This window comes from Puccinia triticina, chromosome 6A (genome assembly GCF_026914185.1).
Source record: "Puccinia triticina chromosome 6A, complete sequence".
Classification (NCBI taxonomy): Eukaryota; Fungi; Basidiomycota; class Pucciniomycetes; order Pucciniales; family Pucciniaceae; genus Puccinia; species Puccinia triticina.
This window is the reverse complement of record NC_070563.1, coordinates 5,796,989-5,814,214: the sequence shown is the minus strand read 5'-3', so window position 1 is coordinate 5,814,214 and position 17,226 is coordinate 5,796,989. Positions and strand designations below refer to the sequence as shown.

The following is a 17,226-nucleotide window of genomic DNA, read 5'->3' as shown; positions in this document are numbered from 1 at the left end:
ATCAGAGCCGCATCAGACCTCATCTGATACCTAATTGTCAAAGTCTTATAACAAGCTCATTGTACGTGAATACATGAATAAACGAGTGAGCCTTTTTGACAACGATATGCGATACTCACATGAACATCTTTGATGAAATACGTAGTATATGTGGAACAAGAGGATGGCAGCATTTCAAAATCAATTAAGCATAGGAAAAAGTCGACGGATATGTGTATATATGTGTGGGTGTACAGGGGGAGTATAGGAAACAAACAATCCAAAGAGAGAGATGAGTGCGACTTAGGCAAACACCTTGCGCTTCTCAAGCTCATCGTCTGGCCGCATCTGCTTCATGATCTCCTTACGTGCCTCCCTGGAACTTTCCTGCTCCTTGCGACCGACGTACTTGAGTGCAGCTTCGGACTTCTGCTCCTTGAGGACTTGGATGGGCGGCACAAAGTCTGAATCCCCCAAACAAATAGATAGAAAATACGATCATCGATATCGCATGTTAGTTACCCCTTCTTATGGCTTACATTGATGCAGGTTTGCAGGATGGGGAATTCGGATCGTACCTTTGTTTTCCCATAGACATGGTCCAGAGAAACTGCCCTCAAATAACTTTATTGGCGTCAATACAAACCGGGGCCCGATCTCGGTCAAGCTCAAGTCGTCAGCCTCGCTCGTCTTTTTCTTGTTAGCCGCCGTGGGATCAATCGTTGATTTTTGTAAGATCTAGAACACACAGAAGAAATCATATGAGATCAGGATGTGTCTTTTTGTGATGTTGATTGATTCTTCATGCTGGGGCTGGTGACGGTAGGGAGGAGGCTGTACTTGATAGTTTCGGAACCAGATCTTTCCGTCAACGATCGAGAAACTGATAATGTGGTCCACAAAGGGTTTCGCTTTCCGGGCCGTCTTAGGTACCGCAAACACCTACAATTCAACCCATCAAATGGAAAAACCCCGCTCTCAGTCAGTTCAAACACGCGCAGACAGCTAGATTTTCTTCCTTTGGCCGCGTTCAAAAAGAAAGATGTAGATGTACGTTCGTCAAGACTTCCTTGCACACTTTCCAGTGCGCCTCGTCCTCGAATTCTTTCCCAAAGGTGACTATCGGACGGGATCCTTTGAGACAATTTCCTATGGATGATCCAAGAAAAATTCGAAACAAGAAACAGTTATTCAGTGATATTAGGTATGGTTTTCAACTGGTCTGTTTTGTTATTCACCAGTCATCTTCATCTCGTCCATCGTGTGAACATTGACAACATGGAAGCGGATTGAGGGGCCGTTGGGACATCGGGTGGCCCACAGGTAGAGATCGGAGTGTCGACGAGCCTCGAAGTAGAGGGCATGGTTGCACGAGTTCAGGTCTGCCAATTCGTTGATTGACGGGAGGGCATGCTTTGAGTCCAATTTAGCGTCTGGCCAGCAACAACACCCAGAGATTATTTGGTCAGCGGGGTTATGGAGTATGGAGTACTGAGAGGAGAGACATACCTTTTTTACCGTGAGTGATCAGATTCGCAAGGTCGTTCATCAGGTGTCGCATTCGGTAAGTGATCCCTCGCGAGCAGAGGATCAAGACCTTCGACTTGTATGGCCTCGACGGTCTCGTCAGCGCTCTTCCTTCGCCATCTTCCTCCCCTAGGTCGGCATTCTTTCGTTTCTTGTTCGCAGCGGCGGCCAGAGTGGTTGCTTGGGCGGATCGAGAGGCCATCGTAAGTACTAGTGGGTGTTGGGTGGTGCTTAGGAAGTGGAATTGATAAAAAATGAGTTCATGAACTTCTGTGCGAAGGGTTTATGCATATTCAATATCCATCCACACCCCGACCACCCATCGACCACCTCTCGATGCGATCTTGTCGATAACTTTGGGGTTGAATCCTGGAAAACTTCATCCAATTCACGCCCGGGCCTGCCCTGGATGCTAGTAGTTTATCTACCAGGTATGTGATCTACAAGAGCCACAATAGGGGGGCTCACAATAGGATAAAAATAAAATTTGATAGTCAATTTTAAGGCCTTTATCAACAACTTTTTAGGCCCCGTTTGGCAGCAATAATGTTATGTGATGTCGCAAATGTGATACACATCACTCTTGAATTTCACATCTTTCAACATAACACAAGTGTTTGGCTGCCACTGCTTGCCTTACATAACAAGCTCCATGGCCGGTAAATACCGGCCATCGAGCGTACATACCGGCAAGGCCAATTGAGTGCTTAACTCCTCTTGACAATGGCCGGTACACGGTCATCAAAGGGAATACAGAGTCCCTTTTGGGGAACACATAGTCCCCTCAATGACCATTGGTCATTTGGATGACCAATGGTCATTGAGGAGAATATGTACACAGTCCCTTCAATGACCAATGGTCATCAAGGAGAATACATAGTCCCTTTGATGACCAATGGTCATCGGGGAGAATACACAGTCCCTTTGATGACTGATGGTCATTGAGGGGAATACATAAATACATAGTCCCTTCAATGACCAATGGTCATTGGGGGAATACATGGGCCCTTCAATGACCAATGGTCATTGAGGGGAATGTCCCTTTGATGACTATCAGTCATTGATGGCCAATTGTGATGGATTGGTCATCAATCTCAATGACTGGTTGTGTTGGCCCATCCGTTGGAGTGTGTACTCTGCTTGTGGACCGGTACAAAGTCTGTACCGGCCATTGAGGGGAGTAACAGAGGTAGAGTTGGGGGTGTGTTGTGTAAGGGTGCCAATATCACCCCAAATACACCCCCAGGGGTACTATATTGGAAATGGCGGGGATGATGAGGAGTGATGAGGAAAGCTGTGATGACCCTCATAACTTCTCAAATCTGCCAAACATGTGAGTGATATGATATGGGCCTTGGTGAGGCCCGGTTAAAGAAAAGCAGTGGTTATTACATAACATCACTGCTGCCAAACGGGGCCTTAAAAATATGGCAAGTTGTGCAGGATTGGATGTCCCCTGAAAATTAGAACAACTCCCTCATGTTTTAAAAAATTGTTCAAAAAGGCCTTAAAATTGACTCTAAAGTTTTATTTTTATCCTATTTTGATTGAATTACTTTGTGAACAACTTTTTCACTCTCTCCCCCATCCATCAGATTGAAATCCTTGCAACAAGCATGCCTCAAATTCTTGGCACTTGAAAATCAAATATCTGATATACTGGCATCTGGAATCTGGCACTTCTTTCATGGAATTTCACTTAGTCTTGCTCTTCCATCTTGTCTTTCTATTACCTGTCTAACTGCTGTCACTCATAGTGTCAGATCATGTGATTCCCTTACATACTTGTGGATATACATCTTGTTTCTGGTCCCACAACTTGATCATAGCCTGTCTAGTATATTTAATCTGGTGTATTACACAATAATAAAAACTCATCAGCCCTGACCAAAACTGTTCCTTTGAGGACACTTAATCCTTCCAAGACTTACCTCAACAACACATGAGCCTCATTGAGTAAGTAAGCTGGTCCTTTTTCAGAAATCACCTGCTATGGCTAAAGCCAATCTTCCCACCTCTTTCTTTGTCTCCTTAATCTCAGCAACTTCACCCAACAATTGAATGTTAAATCCAAGAGGGATGATCATGTACTATTAGCAAGTAGGCAAGCACTTCAACTCTGAACTAGTGTGGAATATCTTGAAAAAAAATCCAAAATTTGAAAGTCTCAATGGCAAAGATAAAAACACCCAACCTTCTAACATGCCCCAATCACAAGCACCAGATATTCTTTCACCAACAAAAAAATTAGATTCTGATGATACTGCTGGAGCTCCAAGATCAAAGGACTGGGAAAAACCTTTGGGTATTAACCAAGCCAAGTGCAAAGTTAGTAATGATGAATACAAGCAAAATTAGATAGAGCTGCTTGAATCTTGTGAGAAGCAGCCAAGCAGACTGCAGGAGCAAAAGTGTGAATCAAGAAGCTCAACTTGAAAGCTGAAGCAAAATTCAAGCCAGGTGTGTTTCTTTGGATCAAGAGAAGAATGAAATACAGATTTATTTCAAAATTTGGATAACTGCACTGAAAATTAGACTAGAGGTTAGCTGATGGCACCCTGTGCTCACTACTTACATGAGAAAACAAAATATAAAACAAAAAAAAACACAATGACAAAAGGAAAAGAAACGGACAGATTGGAGCGGAGCAAAACACTGTAACCTTACCATCTTGATCTTGAAAGGTATTAAATGTCTTGAGTTCTAACATGTACACTATGAATCCTGAGGCAGAGGTGGAGCTGAAATTTGAAAAATTGTGGAACTTCTGCAAGCTGAATTTTGAGACTGTGAGTGTGATATTGCACACCACAACAGGTACCTTTAAGGTCAGACAGGCAACTGCCTAAATGCACCAGGTACCTACCAGCTTGTGCCCAGAGCCATCCCTACCCTGTAGGGAATGCATTTTGCACCCAGGTACCTGTGGTGGTTGCAGGTGCCTGCCTAAATTTTCACGGAGATTAAACACCTGCACCTGCACCTGGTACCTGTTGGCGAGTACCTGCACAGCAACAAGGGCACTGGGTACCTGGATACAAGTACCTGTTTTCCATCTCTAAATCATGTCATATAACAATGATGAAAGCCTCAGGATAGATGATAAGTGGTCTATGCTGTGTGAAACTGCAGCCCTCAACTTACAGTGGTGGAGTGGCACAGCTGACTTGATCTCTATTCAGAATGATTTTCAAAATTAGTATTTAAAACTCCCAAATGTTGGCTGGCAGCTCCCAAAAAAGGTGTGACCCAACAACAGACCCAGGTGGAAGTTTGGAGAATGTTTGAGAGCCAGTCCTCTAAATTTAAACCCAAATTTGGGAGTTGTTGGCCAATCTTTGGGAGTTGTTTTTCCAACCCTCTAAGATAATAACTGTGTTTGGCAGGGACATGTTTACATAATCCCATCCAAAGCCATCTATGCAGTTATGATTTAATTTGGAAGACCACTATTCCCTTGTGGCTCTGAAGTCAACTTACAAACCCTTCACAGGTCAACTTGGAAACCATTCAAGATTCTCAAGTTATCTTGAGAACCATTTTTGGCTCTGAAGTTTGACTGAAGAACCACTTTTTTTCTCAAGTCAACTGGGGGACTAAAGAGTAAGATTAATCAAGATGGATTCAAAAAATCAAAACATCCTGATCAAGACAAGTTGACACCTCCAAGTTTTCTTCAACTTGATGAGACTATGGTTTTTCACAAAAACAGCTTGAGAAAAAAAGGACAGCTGCTGTGAGCTAAGGAGGCCTTTATGGGAGGCCAAAAAAAGGAGGAGTGGTGGAAAAGGAAAGAATTAAGCACCTGAGAATACCAGAACAGCTGCGGTGAGCTAAGCCTAAGGAGGCCGTTATGGGAGGCCAACAATTGGAGAAGCAAAGGAAAAGGAAATAATTGAGCACCTAGTCAGGTGCGCAAGGATTGACAAGGAAGTTGAGTCATGAAATTGAATAGTGAAGAGGGCAGAGTGAAAGAGAAAGAGAATAAAAATACAGGCAAACCTGAGAAAACCAGAAAAGCTTCTGTGATCTAAGGAGGCCATTATGGGAGGCCAACAAAGGGAGAAGCAGAGGAAAAGGAAAGAATTAAGCACCTAGTGAGGTGCGCAAGGAGTGACAACTAAAATAAGTGAGTAAAAAAAGAGCCATGGATAAAACAATTCAATAGGTTAGGTACATGCATCTAAACCCAAAATAATTATAAACTAGGTTTTACTGGTTTTGCTCCACCTGACTACCTTGCCGCAGTCATCCACCTGACCCCTTCTCTGGCCTGTAACACCATGTGAATTTCACTGAAATAGAGCTGCACCCATGGTCTAAACCACCTTGTAGAATCATTCAAACATGTGGGGTCAAAATATTCACTCAAACCAAACTCAGCATAAGCTTTAGCATTACACCTCTCCAACAGATTTAAAAATACTGTCTGGATGGGGGAGTGCTTAGGAAGGTTCAATTGTGATATTTTATTGATTTTTCTGATTGGTTGATTTGCTGATGTCATAAACATTTAGTGCTACACTGCAGCATTTTTTTAAGAAAAAAACAGAATGCTGATGGTGTATCAGCAAAGCTGCTGAAACTCAGACATGAGCTGTCCTAGTTGTAAAGACCTCTGTGCAGCCAAGTCAGTATATCAGCATCTCTACATCAGAGCCTTTGGGACAAGTTGGAGGTTCATCAAGCCCCAGCTCCCTTGACTTCCTTTTTACTGGTCTGAAGGCCCATTTTTTCCTATTGGGAATCTTAAATTTACCAGCATCTGTAAATTTACTGGCAAAGATAGATATGTTGCTTCAACAGATTCTCACCATAGTTGAGTTTTCTGAACAGCTTTTCTTTACAACTTGTGAGAGGAATGTTCAAAACTAACCTTGTTTATTTGCATAGAATTGTGTGATCATTGGCCTAACCTTTTCAATTCCCATGGAAAAATGGGGTTCAAAAGCCGCAAAGGAAGAAGCCGACTTACAAGAATTGCCTGCCTTTCTTGATAAAATGATGTTTCCAGAAATCACCCCAAGCCATGCATCAATCAGTCAACCACATGTCCATGATCAGAACCTTTGTGGTGATAGAAAGGAACAGGCACAGATTCTCACCATAGTTGAGTTAGCGTAACAGCTTTTCTTTAAAATCTGCAAGAGGAATGATCAATATAGCACTGAGCTTATCTTTATATATCTGCAACATAAACTTGTGCTTTGCGTTTAATCTTCTAAATACCCATGTAGAAAGTCTGCACAAGCCGCAAAGCAGGAAGCAAATCTGGGAGTCTCACGGGTCAAAATGGTACAAACCCGTGCATCTGCCAGTCAAGCAGCCATCCATGAAGAATCTGTCAATGACACCACGTCAAGACAAATTAGATCAAAAAATCATCCCAAGCCCCAAGATTTGATAGACTTGGAATCCTCTAGAACTGACTTAAAGGAAGCCACATTTCCTGAAGATGTTGCCATGAGTAAAATCACCACAGTTGAACGTGATATGCCGCTACTGCGCCTTCAGGTTTTTATGGCACTGTATTTCACTGCTATGGCGAGCGCTAGTGCCGTGTACATGTACGCACCCGGTCCCAGCGAGGTTGACCCTGAAGTCATCACCCGTTTGTGTTTGGTTTGTTTCAGTCACGTTTTTGGCATAGGCTTCCTCTTGACTCTCTTTGCTACGAGATCTAACTTAACACAAGTCCCCCCTGGTGGGAGCGCTGTGGCTGGCGGCGAAGCCGCCCCTCCCGCAGGGAGGGACTTGTGCATTATCCCAAATTTTACGCGGGAGCAGAAAGTTCATTTGGCTGAGAGGTTTTTAAAATTTTTACAGCTCCTCCCCCAGCCTCTCCACCAATATGCCCTTTGTTGACCACTGTACACAACATTGGACCGGGAGCGGTCCCTCCCGGTCAAGAATTGCATACCACAGCCGACCGGGAGCAGTCCCTCCCGGTCAACAGTCACCTCCAACAGGCGACCGGGAGCGGCCCCTCCCGGTCAACATCAACATACACATGTCAACCGGGAGGAGTCCCTCCCGGTCGAGAATTGCATACCACAGTCGACCGGGAGCAGTCCCTCCCGGTCAACAGTCACCTCCAACAGGCAACCGGGAGCGGCCCCTCCTGGTTGACATCAACATACACATGTCGACCGGGAGGAGTCCCTCCCAGTTGACATCACCATACACATGTCGACCGGGAGGAGTCCCTCCCGGTCAAGAATCGCATACCACAGTCAACCGGATGTGTATGCTGATGTCAACCGGGAGGGACTCCTCCTGGTCGACATGTGTATGTTGATGTCAACCGGGAGGGGCCGCTCCTGGTCGCCTGTTGGAGGTGACTGTTGACCGGGAGGGACTGCTCCCGGTTGACTGTGGTAGGTGATTCTCAACCGGGAGGGACTCCTTCCGGTCAACATGTGTATGCTGATGTCGACCGGGAGGGAGTCCTCCAAGTGCTTGTTTGTCTGGTCCTCTTGACCCGGGAGGAGGGGCTGATGCTGCCTGACAAGCCCAATGGATCCCAGCTGAGCAGTTTCCTCAGACACCATGCAGATCCCAGCTGAGCAATTGCCTCAAAGCTCAGCTTGTCTAGTGCACTGTGCCCTACAAGAAGTTGAGCAACTTCCAAATATTCCAGGGTGTTCCAGCCTGGGATTAGTTTGTATGAACCTGGTTCTAATTGATTATTGAATTGAGTATGCTGCATGTCAACTGGCAGTGCTTTCTTGAGTTTTTTTCACAGTGGTAACTCCCTGAATATCCAGTTTCCACTACTCAGGCAAGCAAACACCCCTTTTCTACAGGCCCTGACTGCTATTACAGAGGGCAATTAAATACACTAGCTCTTATCTAGGCCCCTCTGTATTATCTCTTTTAGCTATTTTTTGCCTCCTTCCATTATAATTGCAGTTCACATAGCTAGAAGATGTTAGTCTTGGTATCACCGCTCTGACAATCTCCCCCAGCTTCCATAGATCCACAATTTTCATGCTTCCTCCTGGAAGCCCGGCCCCATCTCTTGCATAAACTTGGCTAATTCTTTTCCTGAGCCTTTGCCAGAAAGCTCCCTAGAGGCTTGGAAAAACAGCTCCCAAAACTTGGGAAAACAACTCCAAACAATTGGTTACGTTGGCAGGGCCTTTTCTTGACCAACTCCCCAATGTTCACTGGGACTCCTTTTTGGGAGTTGGTGGGAGAAATTTTGGAGTAGTCACCCAACCGTCCCCAACATGATTAGAGAATGCTGGAGTCAGCTTCACCTCACCTGCCACCTACTCACCGCAACTTTATCAACATTCAAAGAGGTTTGCTTGGAATGACTGTTCAGAGCAGTTATGGTATTCAAAATTGCATATGTCACTATTTACATAAAATCATAAAACCAATTTTGGCTGGGAGATGTCAGCATGCATAAAACTTCAAGTGACATCTCCCAGCCAAAATTGCAGTTTATGATTTTATGTAAAAAAATCTTATGCAATTTTGAATACCATAAGTCCCAAGGCAACCCATAACAGCAGGGACAGATGAGCAGAAAAAAATAACTCTGAAGAAAAGGTTCAAATGTGTGCAGTTATCAGAGGTCATGCTGGATCATCGGATGGGGGCGGATTCAAATTTGCAATTATCGCCGACGTCAACCTGGGTGGTCGATTAGCTCAGTTGGTTAGAGCGCCGTACTAATAATACTGTGTTGTACATGCGGATGTCATGGGTTCGACCCCCATATTGACCACTTCCCACGCCGTGGGCCTTTCTTTTTGCCTTTTGAGAACAACTAATTCGGAAAACCCAATAAGACGGAGGAGGTACAACAGGAGTACAACATCATGTCGCGATACAGTATTATGGATCAACCGGACAGCAACGATTCCCAATGGATTTTTCGGCCCTGAAACGAGTCCGCAGGGGTGAAAGGCGAATGGCGGCGGGAAAGAGGAGGAGAATGGGCAGGAGAAGGCTGGGAAAGGGGGAGTTGTTGGGAGGGCGGATGCGGGCGATGGGCGGCTGGTGCGTCGCCCCGTCTCGAGGCGACGTCTGAGGGCTGCCCGAACTTGTAGAGCGGATAACACGTGGGCCGGCCGTGGGCACACGAGAAGGGGAGCCGCGCTCGGCCGAGCTCCGTCAACAGCTTTCGGCTCTCACTGGGCGTCAGTTTATCTCCAAACATTATCGAGCCTGTTCCCGCCAGCAGAAAAAGAAGCAACATCAACCGGGAGCCCGGGAGTAGCTCTCCCCTGAATTCGGCCGAGGTTCTGGGGAAGGATGGTGCGAATGTGGGGATTGGGGTTGGGTAAGGGTCGGGAGGAACTCACCTCGACAGGCTTTAGAGTTGAGCAAATGGACCAAGACCGCGGGACAATCCTTGACGGAGGCGAACCAGTCCCTATGAGGATCGGGGAGGATGGCATGATGATCGATCAGGCGAAGGTTGTGGTCGCGGAAGCGATCCTCGAAGAAGCCCAAACAGCCCCGCAAGATCGTTTTGAGGCACTCGAACTGGCCATCCGTGCATTGGACACGCGGCCAGATGAGCTCAGGGACGGCCCGCATAAAGATTTGCTTGGGCCCCCCGTCGTCCTCTTCCTCTTCTCCTCGAGCTTCATCGACCGACGCCGATCCCGTCAATGTTTGCTCGTATATAAACCCCCACCGACCAAACAGTTTCTTGAACTTCAACAGCCCATCAAATTCGTTCCGATTTACCAGGATGGGCACGGAGTTTCCCGGATGTATCCCGCTTTCGGGGGCTTGTGTCTGGTCTTCTGGGTGCTTGTTTTTGGGGTTTAGCTCCTTGACGGCGAAGGTGCCGCTGCAGACGTCTTGGAGGAAGCGCTCGATCCGGATCCGCTCATGGACGGCGTGCTGATCAAAGGCCACGATCAGCCCGTCTTCCGGGCCATGATCGGGACGGCAATGGCCATCGATTTTGGCAATGATGAACTTCTTGTCGAGTTGTCCGATCACCGCGAACTTGGAGGCGTCTGCGAGTTGAGCGAGATCTATCCGGAACTCTGCGTCTGCGTTTTCGATCGTGACCCCGTCGAACTTGTGCGAGTGGCTTCGTTTCTTGCCGCATTCGGGATGGAAACTCGGCTGAGGACTGTGGCTTTCAATCTCGCCATCCATTGCCGTACTGTTCACATGTGTCGAATCGCTTGAAGGCTTGTACGCAAACCGTGACTTCAAGTCAGGTATCATGCTGTGCAGGCTAGGCGGCTGCCCAGAGGATGTAGCAGAGGACTTGATACTCTGGGCATGAGCCGAGCAGCCCGCCGAGTTTTTAGGGTTGGTCTTGTCACCGCCTATGCGCAAGTTTGTTTTGGGGACACAAGCTTTATGCTGAACCGTTTTGTGGGGAGAACGATTAATGTGCTTTTTGGGGGGAGCGGAAAACCGATCGGTGAGAGAAATCGATTGCGGAGCACTCGGGCGTGTGGGTGAATTGGGCGGAGATAGGCGAGGCCGCTTGGTGACAGGCCATCGCGACTGAAGAGTCCGCTTCACTGCACTATCTTGCTGGGGCTTTTGGTCAATACTGGAGGCTGACAGAGCGTGTTTAACTGGCGGAAACGCTTGGGAAAAGATGCGAGATGCGATTCGGTTCATTTTCTCTTCAGTCTGAGGAACCAGATACTGCTCCTTCTCGTCCAAAAAATCAGCAACAAAGTCGTGATCGGGTCGGGTGGGATTGGGAAGAGAGGTGAAGAGGAGCAAGTAGACTGGATGACGGTCGACCGAAGAAGCCCCGTTTTTGGGGGCTGAATTGGTTTTAGTCCCCTGCGATGTGCGTGCGGCCGAAGATCGAGAGGTCTACAAAGGCAGAAACTGGCTGTTCTTCAGCTACAGACAGCCCGACTAATAAACAGATTAAATGGTTTGCTTACATCTTGTGACAGTTGCCCAGCAAAGAGGCTGGCGAGACCCCGATGGACCAAGCTATCAGAAGTGATCAGCACTCGGTCCAAATCTGGTATATGTCCAAATGGCGAGAGTCAGTCGGAGGTATGATCAGAAGACAGCGAGAGCGCGACTGACAAATTAGCTGGATCGCCCGACTGGAATGTCGCTTCCTGCTAAACAGACCAGTGACTTGTAGCCCATCCATCGACACATCCAAGGGGATGGAGTCCTGTGTAGGTTGCCGCCAAACAGCAATCGCGGCGTGAGAAGAGAAAGAATGCACAGTTTGAAAACAGTCTTCTTTTCACAGACGCTCACGAGAACAAACTGCTGGCCAAAGATTTTGCCGAATGTGCTTGAAGATAGCCCGGTCTACGATAAGTGCGAAGGGTTAAAACAACTCTGAAAGTAGGATGGGCGGAGTACAGCTGAGCTTATCTACCTTCGAGAGCCGATAGAAGGAGCCCGTGGAGTTGGGAGCTGCTAGAGTTTGATGGGATGAGTTTCGGAGGATGAAGGTGATGTGGGGGTAGACGATGGCCAGGGATTGGAGCGCAAGACGCGCTTCCTCCCATTGTCGTTTAAGTCGTTGTTGGTGTCGCGCTGGATCGTTTTCGCGGATCTGACGGACCGGAAGCTGGAGAAGATGAAGAGAGGGCAGGAGACTCAATCTTAAGAGCCTCCTCGGCCAACATCAGATTGAAGAGGAGCGGGACTGACGTTGTGGAAGAGGTCCCGGACTGTGGTCGTTGTGCCATGATTGTGACGGCGAGAGGTTTTGGCGGGGGCAGAGAAGATGACTTTGCCTTCCTGTGTGGACACGTGATACGATGGGATACCGGATTAGCGGGGCTGTGTGGATATGGGTTTCTCGCGTATCGGCAGCGCGCAGGAGAGAGGGTGAGGACTGAACTCTGAACAGGGTTTGATGGGTGTAGCTTGCATCAGCGTGTCGAGAGCAGATGTCGAGCAGCGAAAGATGGGCCAGCGAGTCCAGGACCCGATGTTGAGGGAGCGAAAGATACGACGGGATCTGCGCTCCAGACGATTGCGTCGTGCTTCGAGACGAGACCAACGCATCTAAACGTCCAACCCGGAGACAGAGAGATATGTTTTTTTTCAGAAAGAGTTCGAGGGATTCGTTGGGTGGGCATAAAAAAAAGGAAGACTGACTGGAATCGAATCTGCCGAACAAGTTGACCAAGCGAGTATCGAGGCCCACGCCATTATCGTCGACGCAGATGGCGCCGACGGCGGGGTCGATCGAGCCCGAGATGGTATTCGCGCCCGAACTGATGGCGATCTCGAGCAGGGCTTGGAGCGCATGGGTGAACGAGGGGAGGTAGACGCCCGAGCGGAGCAAGCCGACCGAGTGTGCGTCCAGGGCCTGCAGCTGTCCGTCCATCGTGGATTCCTGCCAAGGCAATCCAGCTCAGCAGTCGACCGGAGTGGATGGAAATGGGTTGCCCATATCACTCCCCATGACTGGCAACGGACATCCGCCCAGTCCGACCTGGCCAACTCCAACACGCCCATCCCATCCAATCCAGGCGAATGTGTGCAAGCTGTGCCTATAAATTCCAAACTGATTGCACCTTCCGCCGCCACCACACCTGAAACAGCGCACCATTGCATCCAATTCGGAAGACGCAGTGCCACTAAGATCAGGCTCCATTCTCAACACAGTCACCGAAAACCAGCCAGTCAGCCCGGCCGACACGAAGGAAGCGGCGCGCAAGATGGCAAGAACCCCTAGCAAATCCACCAAGGGCAAAGGTATGCAGCTTCTGATTGTCGATCTACATGTCCAGAGACTGATTTCCTGCGTGCACACATCCAGAAGCCGGTTCACGGGTTTCCCCATACCATCGGCTGAGCGCCGGGGAGCTCGAGAAGAGGGCCGAGGAGCGCGAGAGGAAGGCCGAGGAGCGCGAGAAGAGGGCCGAAGAGCGGCTCAAGGCAGTGGAGAAGAAGATTGACCTGCTCGGGAGGAGGATGGACAGGATCGAAGAGTGGGGCGACCACACCGAAAACCAGATGGACGAATTGGAAATAATACTGTCAGCCTTTGCTAAATGCGCTCGTGGGCTCCGGACAGTCAATAGTGAACCAGCTCCTCAACTGCGCCGCTCCCCAAGAAATCTTCCCACCACATCCAATGTCTGAGATCACATTTTCCTTGGCTACCTTCCATGCATACATACTACTCAACTTCTCTGTTGCCAAATACCAATTAACCTTGTCCACACATGCTCCAACACCCAATACATTGGTGAACATAAATTCACGCGCTACCTGAATGTGTCTTGAGGCTTTTCTTGAACTTGTCTAAGATAAGTTCACATAAGTTGACATTTGTTCACTATTTTTTTTTTTTTTTTTTTTTTTTTTTAAGTGAAATTTGGCCTATGGCATTGCACACTATGAATCTAGGTAACATCTACGTGACATGGGGCGTACACAATACTTATGACAAACACAACTACAGGATTGCTAGTGTTATGAGAGGTGGGGGTGGATATTGATGTAAACGAGATAACAGAAGAGAAGGGGAAAGGAGAATTGAAAGAGAGGGGGTTGTGTCTGGGAAACCAGGGAGGTCAAATCAATGAGGGAGTTGTTCAGAGAATCGGTTGGAGTCGATGAGGAATTTTGCCAATGCCACCTCAGCTCTTCGATTGCCAAGAACCAAGTCGAGTCTATCCGCTCTGAAACGGATTCGTAAGAGCCGCAGGTGCCTTCGCAATGCCCTCCTCTGAACTCGAGCACTCGGGCAGAAGTTCATAAGGTGGAAACTTGTTTCTCTTGCTCCACAATTGGGGCAGAGTGGATTGAATGACCTGCAAATTTTAAAAAGATGGCTTTTCAGTGCGTTATGACCAGAAGCCAACTGATTTATCAAAGAACTAATGGCAATATGTAGACCCAACAAGACTGCGGGTTTGGGAGAGAGGCCTGCTGTTGCAGTCCGATGCACTTTTTTGAAATTTCCCTTGACGGCTAGATTCTGTGTGGAGGGGGACTCCAATGCATCCTTAGCAAGTTCATCCGCGAGTTCTTTACCCAAGATGTCCCTGTGACTGGGGCACCACACAAAAGTGATTTTCAAATGCCCTGGCAGCTCTGACAATGCCAACCGTATTTGCTCAAAAAGCCATTGACCTGGTTTAGGGGCTCCCAAGTCGCCGGTTCTTATGAGTACACCTTGGTTGTCCACGAAGATCAATAGGTGAAGGACCGATGAATCCACGATCATTTTAGCCAATCCCAGAGCCGCCAGGACACCTGCCACCTCGCTTTCGTGGTTAGACACAAGCCTGTTGCCTCCTAATGCAAATGAGCTAAATGCATTTTTGGCCGGGCAAACAGCCGCCCCCGCACCTCCCTTCTCAGGGTGGAACGACCCGTCACTGAAAACTAGCAATCTTGTCGGGTCAAACTGATACATTGAAACAAGGGACTTAACCGCGGTAATTGCTTCCTCCTTGGAAGCTTCCAGATTCATGAATTCCAGCGTTCTCGGAACCAAGGAGCCGAAATCAAAGTAAAGATGGACCATCTCCGGGTCCATCCCCATCGCCTCTTCCACCAAGTCAGACGCCAGACCCACTCTTGCCGAGTCTGCAAGGCGTGTCGCAGGATCGGATCTGCTACGTAAAACAAAGGAGCGCACAATGTTGTTTGCTTTCAGTGTAATGCATTTCCTGAAAAAGAAGGCAAAACAGGTCTTTGAAATTTCATTAGCGAAGTCCGGTACAGCTGATCGATCTTGAATGAATTTGTTTGAGGTTGACTTGAAAACACCGAGGGTGAAGATACCCGCTAGTCGGTTGATCTTGTGTGCCAATGCTGTAACCTTGCCTTTGTTAGGAATGGTCGCCCAGAGAGAAGCCCCATACAAAATCCTAGGGAAGAGAACACATCGAATCAGCTTAACCCTGTCCGCTTCTTTAGTGCCCCAGCAAGAGTTGCCAAAGATCCTCAGCTGGTTTATTGTTCTGTGGGCCTTTTCCTCCAAGGCCTTGAAATTCCGATTGAACAGGAGTTTGCTATCGAGCCAAACTCCTAGCCACTTCACCTTGCTTGCCGGTTTGAGGGTCTGACTGCCAAAAGGGAACAAAACATCAGCAGCTATCTTTTTCTTGGTTAACCAAAGAAACTGGGCCTTGGCCTGATCAAAAATTGCACCATGGGGCACGCCCCACTTCAGGGAGCGGTGACCCTCCTCAATCAACGACGCCCTTGCTGAATCCGCCGTGTTTGCCGCGACAAGATGGACAACATTGTCCACGTAGCCTATTGACACTGTGTCTGAAGAATTAGAGAATGTTTTGTTCAGCAAGGAGTTGTTGTATAGAATATACAGGATTACCGAGAGGGGAGATCCTTGGGGGAGGCCAATTTCAATAGGGAACGCTTCGGACACAAAGTCATCGAGTCTGATTGTTGTCAACCTGTCTTTCAAGAAGTCTGCGATGATCAGCACAAGGTAAGTCGGGCATCTCAGCTGGAAAAGGTAGTGGATGAGTCTGGAGGGGTGGACAGAGGGGTACGCCAACTTCACGTCAAGAAACAGTGCGGCAACCACCTTTCCCTCCCTCCACTTATTCTTAACCCAATGTTCCAAAGCAAATAAAGCGTCTTCTGTGCCAGATCCCTTTCTGCCACCAAAATGTCCATCGGCCAACACGCCTGCACCTTCAGCCCATGCCGTGAGTCTTCTGGCCAGGATAAGCTCGAATAGCTTGCTCATGGAACCCAGTAGCGCAATCGGACGATAAGCTGCGGGGTTTGTATAGTCGGGCTTCCCCTGCTTCCGGATGATGGCGGTGACCGCAATCTTCCAGGAACGCGGATATTTGCTCTTGATTAGAATGTCATTGTACAAATCGGCCAGCTTTACTGATAGGGGTTCAGAAAGGGACTTAAGAAGCTCATTCGCCAATCCATCTATTCCCGGAGCCTTCTTGGGTCTGATTCGCCGGATCGCCGATAGAACCTCCTTTGTAGTCACTGGGGGGTAGCTAACGAACCTGCAAGATAAATCAAACTGAGTATCCGAGATGTCTATGGGTACTTGTGAAACTGAAGTGCCATCGAAAAGTAACTTAGCCTGTTGTGATTTCTCATGAACAACCAAGCCTCCTGGGCCTTTGAGTGGGAGGACTTCTCCTCCTGCCGACTTTGCGGAGAAACGGAGGACCCGATAGAGGTCGCCCTCTGAAGGGTCCTCCAGTAACCTCCACCAACTGCGTTGTTTAAGGGAGTTCACGAGGGAAAGGAAGTAGTTGTTCCATTGACGGTAACATTCAATGGACTCGGGCGACTTAGCTATGAGCATCCACCTTCGGGCGCTGTTCCGGGTACGCAAGACGGGGTCCAGCGTCTTACTGCACCACCAAGTTTTGGTCTTGGTCCTGTCGGCTCGTACTCGTCTACCCAACGTCTCCTGCACAGATTTGAGGAAGGTCGTCAGCTGTTCGGCCTGCCCATCCGGCACATCACTTGCTGGGGGGTTCAAAGCAGATAACTTAGCAGATATAGATTTAAGTTTATTGCCATCAAGTTCCGCCCATCTGGGGGGGCACCAACGAAAAGGCGGGGTGGGCTTTTTGACCGAGAGGAGAGCGTGGAGGGCCTGATGATCCAAACCAAAATTCTCGCTCGAGACTGACACTGCTCTGACCAGCTTCGCGCCTAAGAAATTCGCCCAGGTCAGATCGATTGTTGATCCCCTTCCTTTTGTCGAAAAGAAGGTTGGTACATGTTTAGGTGAAGCCAAACAAAAACCAAAAGCTGAAAGATAACTTAGCA

The 17,226-nt window shown here is 48.1% G+C and overlaps 3 protein-coding genes across 3 annotated transcripts; 1 reads left to right on the top strand and 2 right to left on the bottom strand.

Moving 5' to 3' along the window:
* Positions 1-282: 282 nt before the first annotated feature.
* Positions 283-1,708, bottom strand: PtA15_6A655 (uncharacterized protein; the record flags this gene model as incomplete). The annotated part of the gene is made up of 6 exons (XM_053170383.1): positions 283-443; positions 558-717; positions 820-921; positions 1,034-1,128; positions 1,218-1,412; positions 1,489-1,708. The coding sequence occupies 6 exons, from the start codon at positions 1,706-1,708 to the stop codon at positions 283-285; spliced, it is 933 nt and encodes a 310-aa protein (XP_053021580.1).
* A 7,653-nt stretch (positions 1,709-9,361) lies between these two features.
* On the bottom strand, positions 9,362-12,817 carry PtA15_6A654 (uncharacterized protein; the record flags this gene model as incomplete). Its single annotated transcript, XM_053170382.1, has 9 exons — positions 9,362-9,687; positions 9,825-11,322; positions 11,397-11,479; positions 11,548-11,641; positions 11,731-11,784; positions 11,855-12,049; positions 12,133-12,222; positions 12,326-12,492; positions 12,586-12,817. 9 exons carry the CDS (start codon positions 12,815-12,817, stop codon positions 9,362-9,364), a joined length of 2,739 nt encoding a protein of 912 aa, XP_053021579.1.
* Positions 12,818-12,893: 76 nt separating this feature from the next.
* Positions 12,894-13,578, top strand: PtA15_6A653 (uncharacterized protein; the record flags this gene model as incomplete). Its single annotated transcript, XM_053170381.1, has 3 exons — positions 12,894-12,968; positions 13,035-13,188; positions 13,253-13,578. The coding sequence occupies 3 exons, from the start codon at positions 12,894-12,896 to the stop codon at positions 13,576-13,578; spliced, it is 555 nt and encodes a 184-aa protein (XP_053021578.1).
* Between the last annotated feature and the right edge of the window lie 3,648 nt (positions 13,579-17,226).